Source organism: Anoplopoma fimbria, chromosome 16 (assembly GCF_027596085.1).
Source record: "Anoplopoma fimbria isolate UVic2021 breed Golden Eagle Sablefish chromosome 16, Afim_UVic_2022, whole genome shotgun sequence".
Taxonomy (NCBI): domain Eukaryota; kingdom Metazoa; phylum Chordata; class Actinopteri; order Perciformes; family Anoplopomatidae; genus Anoplopoma; species Anoplopoma fimbria.
The window spans coordinates 20781882-20802022 of NC_072464.1; the positions used below are offsets into that span (position 1 = coordinate 20781882).

The 20141-nt window shown below is 42.1% G+C and overlaps 1 protein-coding gene across 2 annotated transcripts; it reads left to right on the forward strand.

Moving 5' to 3' along the window:
• The first annotated feature begins 5156 nt into the window (after positions 1-5156).
• ccdc80 (coiled-coil domain containing 80) lies at positions 5157-19910 on the forward strand. 2 transcript variants are annotated; one of them, XM_054615529.1, is made up of 11 exons: positions 5157-5417; positions 5686-6583; positions 6797-6994; positions 7705-8171; positions 8754-9092; positions 10290-10446; positions 13317-13453; positions 14595-14746; positions 15307-15410; positions 17336-17419; positions 18955-19910. In XM_054615529.1, the coding sequence occupies exons 2-11, from the start codon at positions 5890-5892 to the stop codon at positions 19275-19277; spliced, it is 2655 nt and encodes an 884-aa protein (XP_054471504.1). In that variant the 5' UTR covers positions 5157-5417; positions 5686-5889; the 3' UTR covers positions 19278-19910. The 2 variants fall into 2 exon arrangements, with proteins under 2 accessions (XP_054471504.1, XP_054471505.1); XM_054615530.1 differs by having other exon boundaries at positions 5691-6583.
• The last annotated feature ends 231 nt before the right edge of the window (positions 19911-20141 follow it).

Sequence of the window (20141 nt, forward strand, 5' to 3'; positions counted from 1 at the left end):
TGTTTTTTTTCTTTCTAAGAATCTGAGTGACAGAACGTGGAAATGTGAAGGTCTGTGTCATAGTTTTAAGTGCTAAGAAAGGATTCATGCAAGGATAATCATTATTCTACACCTTTAAACAGATTATCAGCATTCAGTATAGATGCTCAAGATATGTAATTAGCTTAAGCCTGGTTCCAGACTCCTGTATCACACAATCATACACATTTCTAATACTTTAAGTAATTCAAAACTTTGAAACTTTGCAAACATTTTTTGTAAAATACTAGGCATCAATTATAACACATCCAAATGGAATAATCCATATTTTTTTTCATTATTTCTCCTTGCTTTCGACCTCATCCTCTCTCCCTGTTGAACAGTATAAAGTGTTGTAATATAACAGAAGTACAATAAATCAGTCTGTTACCTTCCAGCACGTTTTCATTTTGTGCTGTTTGCACAAGGTGTGCTCTATAGGAGTGGACGGGGTCTCTCAGTCTCAGAAAAACACTTGTGGTTGGGATTAAGCTCCCCACCCAGGACACACACATAGACACACACACAGTACATACACATGCATGCATTCTTACATACTTTCGCAGCTGCTCTGTGTGTTTTTACACGTGAGGTCATGGTCTGATGGAAAAAAACAGCAGTACACATTAAAATAGAGGACTCAGCCCTGTAAAAAACAATGGAGGGAGAGTGAGAAAAGAGGTGTTAGAAAGTGACATCATGAGACAAAAGATCAGGGATGTGAGTTAAAAAAAAAACTTAGCTCCCCAAATCAACTCCAAAGTCGTTGTATGATCTGTATCTGCTCTGTCAAATACTTTTTATATTCTTGCTGAGCTCCACTAATGACATATGAGAATCATTAGGTTATTTCAGTCATGTGCACAAGCTGCCCTTATATTAAAAACCTTTGGTCTTCTCTTTCATGTGGTTCCAAGCTAAAACCTTTGTGGGTGCATATGGTCAATGGATCTGCTGCTTGTTGGTAGAACCTGTGAGGAATACAGCAGATACTAATTAAAAGACACTTCTTCTATATCTTTAATCAACATTGACATTTTTTTTAACGCAAATGGTCTTTTTTGTGTGCACAGCTTTGGTCATGTTCTTCCTATACACCTGATAAGGGGATTTTCATGGATTTAGTCGATCTTCTATGTCTGCTTCTAGCCTGTTATATTGAGCCTGATGCAGCAACGTTCTCTTCAATTTTCTTATTTTCTCTTTATTGTCTGTGAAGACATAAAATAAAAGAGGACAACACCAAATGTTCTTAACTATCTGAATCCTTTCTTACCCAGATGTGCTAGATGATAAATCCCACTTAGTTATCAATTGGGAGCATAAATTCAAAAGTTTTTTTTCCTTGCATTGGACAAACAATTTGTGGATGTGAAAAAAGAAGCTTTCTCATACGGAAGAGAAGTACAACAATTTTGGTGAATCTCAGAAATAAGTGGTTAATAACCAAAGGGCAACCTCTGGGGCAGAAAAATGACGCCACCGCCAAAAGCAAGTCCAACCCCACTGACCTCCATATTAGACTGTTTACAGACTGTTAAAAAACTAAAAACTAATTGGTCTCTATAGCTAACTTCTCCAGACAAAGGATAATTTTTATATAACTCACTTCTTTAAATTCTATTATCGCTTAAAGTTATGCATAGTTGAGGGCATGGCCACTTTGACTGACAGGTCGCTACCATGGCGTTCAGTTAGCTGTTCCTTTTTTAGGTATTTGCAAATGATGTTTTAAGCCTGTTTATCGATCTACAAATTGAGCTTCCCAGTTATATCACTGTTCACATGAATTAAGTTTGCACCTTGCTTATCGTGCAAGCCAGCTAGTGCTGACGTTAGCTGGTAACGCTGGACTTCACTCCTCTCCAGTTCAAGGCTCACATCCAAATGTGATCACTTCTGGCTCCAAAAACCCCCCCCCAAAGAACGCAAGGCTACAAAACACAAGTTAACAAATCGATGAGTGACGTGCACTATGTCTACTTTTAAATACAGTCTATGGTACTGACAAAATAGAACAAATCGTGGACACCAACAAAACTACGGGGACATAGTTCTTATGTCGCTTTCTGCATGAGGCCCATTGTGTCAATAAAATATTCCCACTAGTATCCTAACTGTCATGTTGTTGCCGTCTGAAGGGGTTGAAGTCTTCATGGTTAATGGTTTATCAGAGACCCAGCCCACTCTGCTGCTATCCATCATTTCACATCACACAGGATCTCCTTCTAACATGTAGACAGATTTGTCCGTGCTCACTCATGTGTCACGTAAAGGTGCATGTGTGTAGCGTGTGACGGGGTTATCCTCTCACTGACATGTTAGCGGACGGGTGAAACAGGAGAGTTCAAGGGGTCAGGGGGCAAGGTCAAAGGTCAAAGGTCATCGTGTTTATGAATGCAGCCCTAGACTGGACGCGCTGAGGGTCAGGATGTCACTGTGGACTGGGAGAGACATTGTTTCTCATATTTCCACCAGTTTGGTCTTTTGAGTTGACGTATGAGATATGTCCACGTTTATCAAAATGAAACTTCTCTACGTGGTGGTTAACACATTGAAGTGAGACATCAGAAACACATAAACAGTTTCCCCATATGTTCTTACGTGTCTGTAAATGTGTGAATTTAATAACAAAGACATTTTGGGCCACAACAGAAATGGATAATACTCCAATGTGTGGCCACATCCTCTTAACTCTGACTGATCTAAAAATTAGAGATGTAGCATGCTGCCATTCATGCACACACACCACTGACTGTTGTATGGGACATGTGAGAGTTATCAAGACCTTTTGAGTTTTAAATCTCAGAGAGAACTTAAGATGTCAGTAAAGATTCAGACATATTACCCTCACCAAGAAAGCCTTTGAACAGAACATGTGAGACACAGATGAGTCGTGTGGGATGTCAAACTTTGTGGATTGATTTTAACAGAAAAAGGGTGGTGAAGGAAAACCATAATGTTCTTTCTAAAACAACGTTTCCTGATGTTTGCCCTAAATCTCAGTCATGAGCTGTGCCCAGTTCTATACATGCTGATACAATCCAGAATGTACTGTAGCATGGACACATTTTCATAGCTGTTTGTGAGTTCAGTAGTGTGCTGATGGACATCAACCAAACTGCAGTTTTAAGTTGCAACTCTGACAAAGAGACAAACAAGCTGTTTCCCCAAAGAGTTCTGTACTTTGTTGTTTGTTTACCAAGATCTCCCTGGAGTTGTTTCGCCTCCATGTGCAGCTTCTTTTAATTTTTTTCCAGCTGCAAGTAGCTCTGCCATTTTCTGCTTTGTGGGACAAAATAGTGCCCACCAAATATAGTTTCCAATTAATACAATCGATACATATTTCTGTAATAGGTTAATGACAAAGAAAAAAAGAAGGCTACTATAGAGACACACATCTGACTTTGCCACACAACTTTTTGCTGAGGAGCAGAAATTCCGTTGTTAACTTCAGGAAATGAATATAATAACACTTAATCATATTTCAGATCTGCTGGATGCCGGACGTTAAGGTCAATGGGTCAGTTTCAGTTGCAAATGTGACACCACATGCAGCATGTGTTTAAAGTAAACGTTGTAGCATCTGCTTCCCTCATGTGTGACCTATGTGTACTTTTAAATTGAATGTGGACCACTTATATGACTCCACTGGTTTGTTTGAATGTGATAAAAAAGGTCTGTAATATAGAAGCAACCGGATGAGAGTAAAATACATGTTTCAGCTGGCAGTCCTGGGAATGATTTGCACTCCGGCTCATTCAGAGTGAAGTGACCAGCAGTGATTTTTTTTATACAGTTAAAGTAATTACAGAGTAAATCGTAGAGACTTCTGCAGTCTTTAGAGCAGGACGCATGTTGCAATCAGCGCTCTGTTTAAGGCCGACAGCACTCTAATGTAACAAAGAAAGACCGACTGAATAAATCCAAACCAATCGTGGCAAGTTCACCTCCACCATAGCAAGAGCACTACCTCTGTCTGTGTTGACTTTAACCCCAAAATATGCTAAAACCACACGAGCAATCCCTCTCTTTCAAACAGCTGTTATCATCTGCTGACATCGGCAGGAACACAGGATGCGCTTGTCAACCAAGAAATATCTATTCAATGACAATTTAACCGTCTGGGGAACCTGCATGTGACTCTGATACAAACAGAGTTTTATAACAAACCCAGCAGCCTCTAAACATGTAAATATATAAACATAATTCGCAATGTGATGAGAGGTTTTGAGGCCAAAGAGACTATGTTGTCATGTGGTGATTTCTTTTTTTTTTCTTGTAAACTATTTAGCCTGAGAGCTGGTTCACTGTTAAGAGACTTTCAAGCATTATTTTTAGCATAAATTTATTGATTTCAAGTCCAGTGTTGCATCTCCACCACTGACCAATGTCACTTGTAGCACAGAGTGAAAAAAATGAAGATAAGTGATGGAAATGCTGGAAAAATAGATGTGGTTATCACATTGCATTATGTATTTTGTTCAGGCAGAGATGCTAAATGCATTCTGTTTTATATAAACTAGCAGCTATAGACAGCATGCACTTTACGTATAGTGTTTGGTCTTTGCAGTGAGAGTGGATGTGGCTCAGACCTAGTGGTTTACTTTTCTTTACTTAGGCCTTAATTACAAGCCAAACTGAGGAACTTTCTTAGAGGAGATGGAAAGACACCATAAAAGAGCAAAAGCCAGTCAGTTATTTTGGCACTAAACATTTTAAGGCAACATTCATTTTTTTTGCCTTTTCTCACTAAAAAGAGCAGAGGAAGACTAAATGGATGGTCAGCCTCTCAGTTTAAATACACAGCAGCATTGGATTTCCCTCTAAATCATCCGTTTCTGTGCAGTTTTGACCATCAAATGAAAAAGAAGAGGGAGAACCGGTGCTCTTGGATAAATCCATGGAGATGTGAGGGCGTTTCTTTAATGGCTTTAAAGTAGGGAACTTGACTCTGACTCTGATTATGCTAATTTCTCTTCTTCTCAATCTGACCAGCAGGGGAACCAAAAAAATATCCTGTGAAATGTGCTTCTAATCAGCTACTTAATATGGACAGTGAACGCACCGCAGTCAAACTTTGTATTTCTAATGAAATGGGTGTTGCACACTGAACTGGCAACCCACAGTCCCGGGGCAGGTCCTGCCACTGAGTCCGGAGGCTGAGGTTTGTGTTTGGACATTTCTGGGAAAACCTCCAAACTCTCAGCTTGTGCCAAAGGAGAACCTGCGCAGAGAGCACAAAGGCATTTTCCTGTGCAGACTCAGTGCGCATTTCTTGCATTTAGTCGGTGGTTGCTCCTTCCCTGAGCCCAGATGATCGTCTCACAGCTTATTGGACATAAACAGTGCCGGAGGATTAAGTGGATACATTCATTTATTAGGGTGTTAACGTACGCGTGAGTGTTTTTCTTTTCTTTTTTTTTTTTTTTTTTTTTTGGAGATGTGACTTTGTCCAAAACTTTTCGCCGAAAGACTTTCATTAATCCCCCCCCTCCCTCCTCTCCTGAGGGTTTAAGGACTTATTAGAAAGTTTTGGATTGTTTGTGTAACAGATGATGTGTATGCCTCTGATCTCCTGGGATTCTACTGCTGAGATGAAGTTGTGGATATAACCCTTTACGCACAACAAACTCTCCTCTTACTCCCCTCTCCTGTCTCACACAGAGCAGTCAGGGAAGTGGATTTCCCTCAGCAGAAGACATGCTCTGAAACACATTCCAACACAGCCTGGTATGTTATGTATCACTGTATGTCTTCATCTGGAATTAATTGATTAACAACCTCAAATGCACTAAAAGACGCGCCAGCAGTGGATCCTCTACCTTCCCCTCAGTGAGTTCAGCCTACTTTACCTGACATCTCGCCAGAATGCAGAGGGCTTTTGTTCTCACTTTAGCTCTGATTTATCTGCTGACTTGGACAAGTGAGGCCGACAAAGAGACTCGACTCAATAGGGTGCAATTACAAAGACGCACCAGACTGGGACGTGCCCAGCAGGGCTCAATGGACAAGGTGCGCCTTGGTGGACGTTTGCGTCCCGGGTTCGGTTCGGCAATCTCTGTGCACGGTTCCAGGAAGGAGGATGATGTGCAGGCGGACGAGGGTGTTCCACTTTCATCCAGGACTGGGTCTGTGCAGGGCAAGAGGGCAGGAGGTCGAGGTGTTGGGCCAAGGAGAGGGCCTGCCGAACAGACCGGCCTGCCCCGCCAGCCTAACATGCTGCATGAAGAGGGCACTCCAGGAGCCAGAGCCAGGGTCACCCGGATGCCCAGCGGCTCCGGGTCACCAAACCTGCTGGCCAGCTTCGCGGGGAAGAACCGGGTCCTGGTGATCTCAGCTCCCCATGATTCAGATGGCTACTACAGACTGATGATGTCACTTCTTAAATCTGATGTGTACTGCGAGCTGGCCGAGCGTCACGTCCACCAGGTGGTCATGTTCCATCAGGAGGGAGAGATGGGTGGCAGGGTGAGGAGGATCACCACGGAGGGGAAGGTGATGGAGGAGCCGCTGGACACAGCTCTCATCCCCAGACTCATGAGCTTCCTCAAGTTGGAGAAAGGTAAGGGATGGGTGGAGGTCCTGAAGGAGGTGATGGATGGCACTGTGACTGTTAATATTTGTTTATTATGAACTTTCTTCAAAGCAACTTTCTCTATAGCCATGAGCCAACCAAGCTGAGCTTACATGGAGCAGCACACACCTCACACTGCTCCTGACAGAATGCCTGAAACTGTTTGTGTCCAAATCTGATGAGTGATGTGGTGTCCTGCAGGTAAGTTTGGGATGGTGCTGCTGAAGAAGACCCTGCAGGTGCAGGAGAGGTACCCGTACCCTGTGAGGCTGGAGGCCGTGTACGAGGTGATCGACCAGTCGCCCATGAGGAAGCTGGAGAAGCTCAGACAGAAGGGCTTCATCCAGAAGTGTAAATCAGCAGGTGTGGAGGGCCAAGTGGCGGAGGGAACACTCACAGGTGAGAGGAGGTTGAATATTATTCATTTTCGTAAACTCTACTTAAAGGGTCAGTTCACACAAATGACAAAAATATACACTATAATCTTCTCTCTCTGGTGGTATCCGTCCAAGTAGATTTTGGTTTTTTTTGGACTTCTGCCTATAATGCATACAATTGCCGTAAATCTACTCTTGTTTGTGGTTCCCACAGCAAAGAAAATTCACATTTATAAAATCCGACATATGTTTCCAGTGTTTCCTTGTTACAACTGTTTTTTTATCTATTTCATCAGAAGAAAACTGTTTCCACGAAAACTATGACAGTGTGTTTAGTAAAATTGACCAGAGTACGGGGGAGGCTGTTTCTGGAAAGAAAGGTTGCTGATTAAGGGGTTTGCACAATCTCAAAATAAGCTAGCTGCATCACTAGATATTACTAGAGGAGAAGTGAGAACATTTATTTTTGTGGAATTTGGGTGCAACCTCACTACTTTATGCCACAAATTCTACACACTGGGTCTTTAAGTTCAGACTAATTAAGAATGTTATCTGGCCATACCTGAAAAAGGTCTTCAGTGATTGGGAATATTCATGAATTTTAGTTGATTGGATAAATGCAATTGTGTTGAAGCAATCTACTTTCTCAAAGTTCTTGCTAAAAAAAATAGGAATATAAGGGAGGAAAACCTTTTATCTATTGTCTGCCTTTCTGTGTGTGTGGACCCATAGAGACACCAATAGTAAGAAAACCAGGAAAGAAGTTCTTCAGAAAGCCGACAACAACAACAACAACCACAGCCGCCACGACAACAACTACAACTACCCGACCAACCACTCCAACCACCACCACCACAACTACAACACGACCCACCACTACTACTACCACAACCAAAGCAACAACAACCACCAAACCAACCACTACCACCACCAGAAGAACCACCACAAAACGACCCACCACCACCCAGAGACCCACCAGAGCCCAAACCACAGCCCTGTGGCTCCCAGCTCCCAGAACCACCGCTGATCCTTACGACTACAACCGCAGAGAGAGGGAGAGGTACCCGGCTAAAACCACCCCGGCTGGAGACAACCACACCGACAAGGACAGCAGAGATCCACATGGACGCAGGCTCGTACCTGCCACACATAGACCCTCCAAGATCAAACCCACCAGGAGGAAGAACGGGGGAGAGAAGGTGAGGTAAAACTGTGTGGGGTTCATTCTGTATATAATTTAAGGCCTTCTAAACTTGGATAAAACACCAGTACTAAAAAATTGTTTATCATGTTGAATATGTTTGAAAATCAATATAACATTGCTACTAAAATGACATTTTTGGGGTTTGTATCCAGTGAACTTTCCCAGAGAAGACTTCGTCTTCTTTTCTTTAGATTATGTGTTGATGAAGTGTCTTTAGGGATCCGACTTTTCTTCATATTTTCAGCCTTGATATAAATAAGCGTAAATAAGAGTTAATGGGACATGTTTGTCTATTTGGCATGTGTCAATTAGAGTATTATTTGCTTAGAAACAGAGCTTGTATTGTTCTAGAATGGGCCTTTTAAACTGAAGCGCTAACTGATGGATATGTGGCTTTGTATTGGTTCTGCTTATTGCCAAATGATCTACTTTTGCTTCACTTATTGTGTGTTTTGCCAGGAAAGTTTTTGGCATTGGGTCTTGAAACATCCTTGTGAACTGGGTATAGGCTAAATCAAGAAAAAAAGTGTACAATTACTCTTATTACTCAAATAGTAATGTATATTTATCCATACAGGTGTTGACGAATGAGTACGAGGACAAGTACGAAGCGGGCAAGCCAACCGTCAGCGACCCGGAGGAGGCAGAAACCATCACCGACATCAGTCCCACCAAGAAGGTCAAGGGCAGGCACGAAAAGCACGACAAGAAGAAGAAAAAGAACGACAAGGCCGCCAAGAAGGCAGAGAGGAGGGGAGGAAAGGCAGGGAAGATCGGAGGCAAGAAAAACGGAAAGAGGCCGTCTAAGTACCCGGAGAAAGAGGACTACCCGAAGCCCACTAAGAAGCCGACGCCCCCTCCAAAGGGATCTCTGGCCTCCTTCCTGGACTACTTTGAAAACAGGAGGCGGCTGCTGGTGAGAGCATGACATAACTCACAGTTCATGAGAGGCTCACTCCATCTCTCATATCTCATTTCATGCTTATTGCCCGGGGGAAATATTAGCGCACAGATGAAGCACCATTATTAAACTGCACTGGTCCACCAAATCCCAGTACGAACACATAACCAGTTTTAAAAGAGTCATTTGACATTTTGAGAAATACTCTGACCAACTCTAGTTATGATTTTAAGATCGATTCCCATTCTCAATTCTGTTTGTTAAATTAAATGCTACAGTCAGCAACTGGTTAGCTTAGCTTAGCATAAAACCTGGAAACCATGGGAAACAACAGAGCTAGGCCAGTCTAGCTTTATTCAAACCTTAAATCACCGGCTGTTGCTTCATATTTCCGCTCTGTGAAAGTGGTATCAATCTTCTCATCAATCTAGCGCTCAGCAATAAAGCAAATAAACATATTTTCCAAAAATATTGACCCACAATTCCTTTAATGTACATTTTTTTCCTCATAAATGAGTCTCCTTTTGTACGCTAAAATCACATATGGTTGACTTAAAATGTCTTATCACAATAAGAGACAGTAAGCCAGCAAAGTAAACTAGCTAGCCAACAGAAATATCTGGTGAAACCATTGATTATCACAATCATAAATTCTTGACAAAACTACTTTGTCTTTACTTCCACTTTGGACTAGTTTTCAGCCCAAATGAGTTACGAAGAAAGCGGAGGTGATCTACAGTATTTTACGACTCCAACTTCCAAAACAGAGCAATGGAAAGTCTTGAATGTTGTGAAAGCCAAACATCTGGATAAGTAATCAGTTGTCGATTAATTATTTTTTACCGGTAAACACCCTTGTGCTTTGGGGCTGCAGACAATGCACTCATTTCCCCTTTTTATGCTCTATAATGGCATTGCTTTATAATCACACTGAAATGTTTTGTAATATGAACAGACATATGAAGTATGTGGAGCAGCTATCTGACCGGCTGCACAGCTGTGTGCTAACAGACTGTGTGACTCTGTTTTGCAGCCAGTATAGATTCTTATCACAGCAGTGCTGCAGGCAGGCTGGGAAAATATGTCCCATCCTCCGTCTGCAGGTCAATGTAAACATCACCTCTTCAGCACACTGTGTATGTGCGTGCGTTTCTTTTCTTTTTTTTCTTCATTGCACATACATGACACTGTGACCTCCTTCCCTTCCTCCAGCTGATTACGTCCCCCAGTGAGGAGAGCAATATGTATGTACAGCAGCGGGACGAGTACCTGGAGTCCGTGTGTGAAATGGCCATCAGGAAGGTCTCCATCATCACCATCTTTGGCTCCCTGACCAACTCCACCATGAAGATTGACCACTACCAGCTGGGTAAGTATCATGCAGTGCTATCACAGTTTCACTTCACACCGGGGCATGGAAAGTTAAAAAGACAAACTCGAAAAGTTTGAGAAATATATGATTGACGGTTCTCTCAGACACCAGTGTTAACTCTTCTGACCCTTCCGTCTGGTTGGGTAACTGAATCCTCCGCTGGGCTGACGTTGCAGTTTGTGAGTCATACACTGACCCAGAATAACTTCATGAGAATCCGAAGCGAAGACAGCTGTAGTTTGATGTCGTGAGCATTTAACTTCACTTTACTTTACACCGCGCTCCTCTCCTCAGTCCATAAAGTTCCTACACAGTCTGAACCGAAACTCTCAAAAAGTATTAAAGTATTCAAAACTGACAATCTTTATGCTGATTAATCAGTGTTACATAAATGAATATTGCAGTAGGGGCATCACATGCATGGTCTTGATTTTCTGTGTACTTTAGCTCATGTTTATTGATAGTTTTGAATCTTACATAACGACGAGTATATAAGAAATAGGCAGCAAATTTAACATATTTTTTCATGCGACTTAAATGAATACCCAGATAACATTAAGGAGCCCCTATATTTGGTAAAAACATGAAGATTCCTATTTTTCCAACTACTTACACTTTACACTAACTACAACTATGCTCCCTTCTAAATACAAAAATAAACAGATCAGGTATCCTGCCATCTTTCTACAACTTAGAATATTATTATTTTATTAGGTCTATAGAGTGATCTGCCATCTCAAATTAATAATTTATCTGTTCAAATATGTTTAACTGTATCCTCACCCCACAAAAGGTTTTATTTTACTCAATAAGTAGTAGTCACTTAACATTTTTACATGTCACATTTCGCTACATGATATGCTAGTATTGCTATTCAAGCCGTACAGTAGGTGCAGACATAACAGGGGAAATGTTATTGTGTGAATGTTCTCGATACAAAGAGTGAGGCCAGGAGAGGCCACATCTGCTGTCCTGTCCTCGTTTTACCGTCCTCACATGATGTCAAACTAGTTGCTTTAAGCAGCGACATCTGCTCTAAGTGTAACATTTAGACTGTACACTGACTCTGCCAAAGCCACAGTATTGTGCACATCTCTGTGCAGGTGATAACAGACAGAGCTGGCTTCTGATTCCTATGATTTGTACTTCTGTGTACTCTGACGTCAATGTGCTTTTATAATAATGCGACAATTCCTTGTAATTTTAGTGATGAGATGGGAGTGTGTGTGTCTTCCTGTATGAACTGAAATGACATCATACAAACACACACTCATCTATTGCACTTATTTTGAAAACCTGCTTTTTTAATGAAACAGCTCAGAGCCAGTTGTTCTAAAGGAACAAAACTCCTGCTGTCATGTCCCCTTCTATTTTTAGACATTTTATTGCTTTCTGTAACTCGAGGTTTGGGTTTGTGCGTGTTACCTTCAGGACCGACTTTGTAAAACTTTATGAGTCCGTCATGCATGACGAGAAGGTTTTTACCAAGATGGAATCCTGGAAAAAATTCCGCTGTGACATCAGCCGCCCCCACCCCTCTCCCCCCCACCCATGGTAGGACTCGGTTACACTTTTGTTCCACACACATACTGGCCAGAGGGTCAGTGTGTGTGTGTGTGTGTGTGTGTGTGTGTGTGTGTGTGTGTGTGTGTGTGTGTGTGTGTGTGTGTGTGTGTGTGTGTGTGTGTGTGTGTGAGGATGTACTGTATACAAACAAGTAGCTCTTTCAGTGTTGCCCCTCCCTCAGTTTGGAGTGACCTCATCGTGTTTGAGTTTTAAGTTGGTTGGCTGGTCGACAGCATCTGATGTGAGTTTGTTTGTTGTGTGTTTCTCTGTGTGTACATCTGTGTCTGCAGCATGTGCCGGGGATTTCCTGACATTATATTGCACAGAGTGGGTGAACTAACCACCAAAAAACTTCATCCTGTGGTCTGTGTGTGTGTGTGTGTGTGTGTGTGTGTGTGTGTGTGTGTGTGTGTGTGTGTGTGTGTGTGTGTGTGTGTGTGTGTGTGTGTGTGTGTGTGTGTGTGTGTGTGTGTGTGTGTGTGTGTGTGTGTGTTGTGCACATGTGCATGGATAGAGAGGTGATTAAAGACCTTTGCTTTGGTCTGTCTGAACGCAGTAGATTTCTTAGACATCCCACCGTGCCAGATCTCCTAAAATAGAAGCTGCTCTTTGTCCAGTTTGTCCCTCACTCTGCAGAGTCCACTTCACTGTCCTATCAGACACATCTTTCAATGGAAACTATAGCAATGGAAAATACATTTTACTCCTAATGTGTCAGTGCTGCACACTCACATTGTGTTTGTGTTATTATGGTTCATTTAATGGAAAAACCTTATCATCACAATTAGACTTCATTTAACAGTAAGAAGTCTGACATTTGTGTAACTTTCTTACGGTGGTGTGATAGTTTTTATTTGTCAGATGTGACAAATGACAGTCATATTAACAAAAACATCAGACATTTTTATATCTTATATATTCTTATGTTTAGGTTTCACTGGTTTTAGTGAGTATACTGCAGAGCAGAAGTCTCTTCTCCACAAGAAACATTTAAAACTAGAGACCATTTTGTAATGAGATCACACAATCCATAAATCCACATTGGTCCTGGGGCGTAAAGCTGGGGGGGGGGCACTTCCTGCCCCCTACCACCTTGTTCGGACTACACCTATTTTCCAATTTTGCTTTCAGTTTGATCTCAACTACACTCCTGTTAGTTTTGTGTCTGCATTTTAGACGACGCAATTTGTCCACAGACAGAAATATAAACACCAGGCAACTCACAACCAGACTCACAGGGAGAAAACAATAATGAATCAGCTCTCACCGTCTCTACCACTGTCTCTCTTTTTTCTCCCCAGAAAATGACAAGCCTATGAAGGGTCTGCGTCAGGAGGACTTGGTGAACCAGGATCTAATCACAGAGCTGAGGAAGGAGTTTGGCATGACTCATGATGACTTCTACATGGTCCTCAGCGACGCCGACATGAGAGTCAAGGTAAGAACTGGCTCTCTATAGATGTGTCCCAATTAAAGAGGCTTGATCCTCTAAAGTCCTGGACAGAATTTGTTGTTCTATTTCAAAGGCTCCTCCACCTTTTTAATGAATTTGGAGGACAAAACTGACGTATGCTCGCACAGCCTTCATTTCCTCTGCAAAACCTTCAAGGACCAAATCCTTTGAAGTATCCAGACCTTCAAAGGGGACATGTTGTGAAGAATTCTGTGATATTTTAACAATCTGAACATGATTTTAAACTTACTTTTCCTCTAACGTTAAAGTACTTTTTTTTTTACTATTTGTAGCTCCGCTGTTGGTCTCCACTCTCTTTTTTACAGGTTCACCACCCAACTGTCCAACACTTTCATCCTCTCTTTCTCTTTGAAGATTATTGGTCCTGTCCTTGTACTGCCAACACGCTGCCTTCACTTAAAACACTGTTTTAATTCACGCAACATGACATTTGCCCCACACCTGTGTGTGTGTGTGTGTGTGTGTGTGTGTGTGTGTGTGTGTGTGTGTGTGTGTGTGTGTGTGTGTGTGTGTGTGTGTGTGTGTGTGTGTGTGTGTGTGTGTGTGTGTGCGTGTGCATGTGTATGCATGCCAAGGTAAATCACCAGCCTGTTTTTGGACAAGTTCATCAAAGAGGCCAGTGTTCACCTCTCTGCTGACAGAGGCAGAGACAGGGAAGTCTGTTAGCGAACAAGGATGTGGGTGTTGGTATGAGACAGAAAAGTGGCAGAGAGAGCGAGGGGAGAGAGAGGTGTGAAAAAGTCAGAAGGAGCCGTGCAGATGATTCAGCATATTCCGAAGGAGGTGTGAGAGTGTGCATGCGGCTGCGTTAGATATTCATGCTGAGGTTGTTCAGCATTTGGTAAATGAAATGGGAGGCTGTGTTGTGTTTTTGCCTTGTTCCGCTTCCAAAAAGTTGTTCTGAGGAATGTTTGTGATGTGGACCACAGCAGAACTACAAACATGTTCCAAAACTTCACTTCATCACTTCATTGGAATTCTATTTTCATATGCTTTGTGTCTTTTGCAGATTTCTTTTTCACGGGCATATTGACTTATTTATCCCATGGTTTCACAACAATTTAGAATCAAGTATAACTGGTTCTTGTCGATGTGCTTTTGTCAGCAATCCTATGAGGTTCCCATCGCCATGAAGGCCGTCTTCAACTACATCGACACCTTCTCCTCCCGCATCCGAGAGATGGAGCAGCAGAAGAGAGACGGGGTCGTCTGCAAGAAAGAGGACAAGCCCAGATCGCTGGAGAACTTCCTCTCCAGGTAAAGTTGTTTCTAAAGGTTTTAAATACACCACAAAAATATATGGACACAAATAGAGCAAAATAGAGTTTCTTTTAACATGGATAAAAAACAATAGTAACCACCTGTTGAAGAGTTGGTTGTCAGAATTATTGGGTGGTCCCAAAAGGCTGTTTCCGCTTCCATCTAACAACAGCTGTTGTTTTGCTCAATAATCATCAAGACCACAATTTATAACGTTTATAAGCAGCATTTGGCGGGTTGTGGCAGCCGGTTTGTGTGTGTTCCTCTGATATTAAAAGTACCTCAAGGCTGAATCATTGCAGTCACAAATTCTTCTCAGATGTCTAAAGCAGACAGGCTGTCGTTTGTTTCCATGGAGACCCTGAATTTCAGCTTCAGATCACAGTGCTGAGATCTGGCAGGTTTTTTGACCATAATTCGGGGTTGTCACCCTCTGGCAGTAATAGTATGGCAACACGATGGTGTACGAAGCACAAACTCCTTGTCCTGGCACGGAGCTTTCACTGCTGCACCAAAGTGCCACTTAAAATCCAGGCTGAAATTTTCTGTGATTGCAGGTTCCGCTGGAGACGTCGGCTGTTCATCATCTCCGCCCCCAACGACGAGGAGTGGGCCTACCAGCAGCAGATCTACGCCCTGGGCAGCCAGGCCTGCAACCTGGGTGAGTCACCCGAACTCAACCTGTCACCTCACTCCAAAACTAACTGGTCAATTAACTCACTTTCCCGAGGTCTTGAAAAGGGACTTTAAAGGTGTGGAAGTACACGTCTCAGAAAACCTGTACAAAGAATATTTGAAACGAGGGCTAGGTACTCCGAGAGCTACTTTACAGTGGTGTCCGTTTCGCTCTTTATTTGACATTGTGGTACCATTACATGCTGTTTCATGCACAGGAATTCTTTGTGGCCGCTGCTGTTGGGACTTTCACCTTTAGAGTTGTTTTCTGTCTTTTCTGCGTGTGCTCAACTCATACTGACTACTCTTTCTGTGCTCAAATCAATTTCCTGTTGCTGCAGCCAGAAGCAAACAAATAAATAAGTTCTTAACTTCCTACTTGGAAGAGAAAATGTAACATCTTTAATGAAGTGACCAAAGATTGAATCATCTTTGTGTTAATTCAACAGGCATGTGTCCTGTCACTCCCTGCCAAAGTATTATTGAGACCAGTTATGAGTATTAGTCACATGATGAAGTTGTTTACATGGGATGTTTTCTGTTTACTGCAAAGCTCCAGATATTATCAGCACATAGAGATGCCAGATGACAGAACTGGCAAAGGGCTGTTCTGTTCTGTCTGGGCGATAACAAGTTCTTTTCTCCTTCCGTGACAACAGTTGGTCAACTTTTCCACAGTTACTTAAATGTTACAATTGTATATCTCAAAAAGAGACATTTATCTAAATTTTGCAAATCTCAACAGCCTGACGTGTCTGATTTATGTAAGATTAATGTGAACTTGAAATAGGCCACAGTGAACTCCACTTCTCAGTAAAACCAAATAAATGCAGTCATCTGGGGTTTCTCCCCTGGTTGAACCTCATGTTCCCGTCTTGTTTATAGGGATTCAAAGTTTCTGACTGATTTCTCCCTGGCTTTAACTTCTTTCCCTTCCCTCATAATTCTTGAGATTGTCAGAAACATTGATTTATTTGTCACATTTATGCCTTTGATTTATGCACCTGCCATTTGATTCTCATGATGACAGTTCAGGAATATTTAACCACAGTAAAACTACATTTTAAAGGGTCCCTGTGTAGCATTAAGGGGGATGTATTAGCAGAAATGGAATATAATATTCATAACTATGTTTTTAAATGACCTGAAACTAAGAATCGGTGTGTTTTCGATAGCTTAGAGAGAGCTTTGGGGTTTTTATGTTACCAGAAGGCCCCTGTAGTTCTCCGAAACTGCAGTAACGTGAGTTGCAGAGTGTAAAAACATGGTACTTCCATTGCTCTTAAATTAGTGTTATTATGGTATTGATCTCTGACCAAAACCAACAGCGTTACCATGGTTTTGCACCTGGTGGCTAATGTTATACAGTCAGTCAGTGTCTCTCTACACTGTTTTTCCATATGAGTGAATCAGGTGAAGCTTGTCTTGCCTATCAGTAGACCCAGGCCAGGGGGGTGGGGGTGTCCTGTGTGAGGACTTTTTTCCCATTGTGTGTTGCTCTTGGCTGGGTTGGTTCCCTCCCTCGCTGTCCCAGACAAAGGCCTGTCCTGCTGACTGGGCTGAAGGCCTGAGAGGTTTGATCCTGGTATTCAGCACTTGGCTCTCACCAAGTAAAAGCCTGTGTTTTCCGGTGTTTAATGTGGGCTTTCTCGCATCAGAGGAAACAGCGTTTTGGCAGAACTCTCTGAACCACCACGTTCTCCTCCCTTTACCTAGAACCCCATGCTTAGAACGGTTCCAATCATGAGCAACCACAGTGAAACCAGCCTGTATAAGCAGTACTGGTGGATACAAAGCAGTTGGTCAGCATATTAAAGACAAAATGTTCGTGTTTAAACTCTTTCACTGTAACATATTCGCCTCTCTCTGATGTGTGGTGTTAACGTGGTTGTCGTTGCTTTGGTGATATAGGTCTGAGGCACATCGCCATTCTGAAGCTGGCCGGCACAGATCCAGCGGATATGGGCGGAGTCCTGGAACTCTATCCCATCAACGGTAAGAGGTCTCTCATATAAACAAAAATGCAAAACCAGAATCAATGCGGCAATATCCGGTTCTTAAAAGTGAAGTGTCTTAAACTTGCATTCTCTCTAATGACCAGAAGGGGGCGACTCCTCTGGTTGCAAAAAGTAGTCAGATTGTATATAGGTCTATGAGTAAATGACTCTACTTCTCTTTTGATTTATTCCCTCAGTAAACATTGTAAACATGAGTTTCTGGTCTCAATCTTTAGTTTCAAGTCTTCTTCAATACAGCATGATGTTCATTTAGTAAACGATGCTCCATTTAGAGTCAAATAGAGAAGAGAGCAGGGGATGCTTCCGGCCGGGGTAACCATGTTATTGACAGGTAGCTTACCCTTTAATAGTGTGTTTTCAGTTCATTAAAGTTACTTGTTATGTTTTTAGTTGCCCAAAAAATGTCCTATTCAGTGTTCGGTTGTACTTATCTCCACCCTCTCATGTCACTTGTGGTTTCAAAAAGCCAAGATGACGTCAAACCTATGTGTGACGTCTGGATGACTTTGTCCTTTTCTTAAATACAGTCTTTCCCAGAATCCCTGTAAATCCATAAATCCACAATCACAGGCCAGTGTTACAATATCCCACTTCTCATCAGTAATACCACGAAATGGTTAAGAGACCCACAATTTCACAATGTCCCCAGAGGAACCTCAAAGATTGTTATTTACAGAATCACTCTCCATACGACCTCACAGCTGCATAAGCTGTAGCAGAGGACTCAGAATCAAAATAAGAATTATGTCTTTCATTTCATATGACCTGGTATTTGTTGCACAAGAGAACTCTTAAACAAACAAACTTTGGGAGTCAAGGTTATGAAAAACTAGAGCTGCTGCCAGCAGGTTCAGGTTTCTGCTTTGGGCATTTGAGCTCAGCAAATTGGAGATACAGTAAATGTCAAACAAGTCTGCAAATGAAAATATGGCTGCACTCTCTCTGCATAAGACACTGTCTTAAAGTGGCCCTATTATGCCTTTCCATTTTTCCCTCTTCTTTAGTGTGTTATATATATTTTTTTACATGTAAAATGTCCGGAGAGTGTAAAACCTAAAGTCCACCCCTAAAAGGAGTTACCCTCCCCCTCAGAAGCTCCTGAGCTCCTGAAACGGCTCCATTTAATTCTCTCCTCCTTCTGTAACTTTATGAGGTCACAATGTTACAGAAGTGACCTAAAACTCCTTCCGGCTAGTTTGGCCCTCAAACAACAAAAGAGAGAGACGGAGCTGAAGCTCTGGAGGAAGAGTTTTTTGAAATGTGAAACGTTGACCAATCAGAGCAGACTTTGCTTTCTGGAGGGAGGAGCAAGCGCTACAACGGAGCGTTTCAGAGAGAGGTTGAGAAGAGGTGCTGCAGGACAGCCAGGATGAGAAAAACAAGGAGGATTATGAGCATTAACGCATGTATACATGTAACTGTAAGTTGAGATAAAAAATATGCACCCGGAAAATAGCATAATAGGGCCAGTTTAACTACGTCTTTCCTAAACTGAATCTCTGATCCATCCAGGGAGTGCTACTGTGGACCGTGAAGGGCTGTCAGGCAACCTGGTGAAGGACATGAGGAACTACTTCCAGATCAGCCCAGAATACTTCTCCATGCTGCTGGTGGGGAAGGACGGAAACGTGAAGTCCTGGTACCCTTCGCCCATGTGGTCCATGGCTATCATCTATGACCTCATAGACTCCATGCAGCTACGCAGGCAGGAGATGGCCATCCAGCAGTCACTGGGTATGCGCTGCCCTGAGGACGAGTATGGTGGCTACGGCTACCATCAGCACGGATACGAACATGGTTACCAGGATGGATATCACCAGGGTTACGGGTACTAACCCCTCCCCCCTCTGCTCGGCACTATCGGCCCTCTTCCTTTCACCCATAACTTTTTTAAATCTTACCCTCCCATCCTCCATCAGACAGGTTGGATCAGATGGATGGAGGTCCTTGGATGTTTTGTAGCACTTAGTGAAAGCCTCAAAACTGTTGCTTTCACCTCTCCAGATCTTTGGTAAATATATTATAGTATGCTGCAAGTAATGCTAATTTGCAAGAGGCTTTAATCAGAGCCGGCTAGTCGGTAAATATGTAAATGAGCTTGGAGGTTCAGAGATCTGTTGTGGACTTAGTTTTTGTTTTTTTGGTTTGTAATTCTGACTTCAAACAAAGAGTGTTTTGCACGTTTTCATATTTTCTGTCTCCTTCGTTTGCCTTCCAGGTCAAAATTTACATATTAATTTCATCAGCACACCTTTATTTTGTAGATAACGGGCTAAAACAAGACATATATGTATTTATTGGACATCTGTTGCATTTGAGGTGCAGTTATCGATTATTTTATGAAAAGAAGCTGTCACATTATTTCTCTTTTGTAAAGTTTCTGTTTCTATACAATGTTCTTATTTATACTCTATTGTGCTATATGACAAATAAACATTTGTTTACTACCAGTAAATGTCTGTGGATTGCTTGTTGGACAGTAAAGTCAATTCTCAAAAGTTTCAGGGTAAACTTCTGCATTTCAAGAATCTTTTAAGCTACATCTCCTCCTAGTGGCCTAATGAGACAATGAAAATATATTTTTTTCTTGACAGGAGTACATTAGAAAAAACCCTATCCTATATTAAAAACCTGTGCTGTATTATGGTAGGAATGAAATATATATATATATTAAAACAAATAGGCTTTTAACCTATATT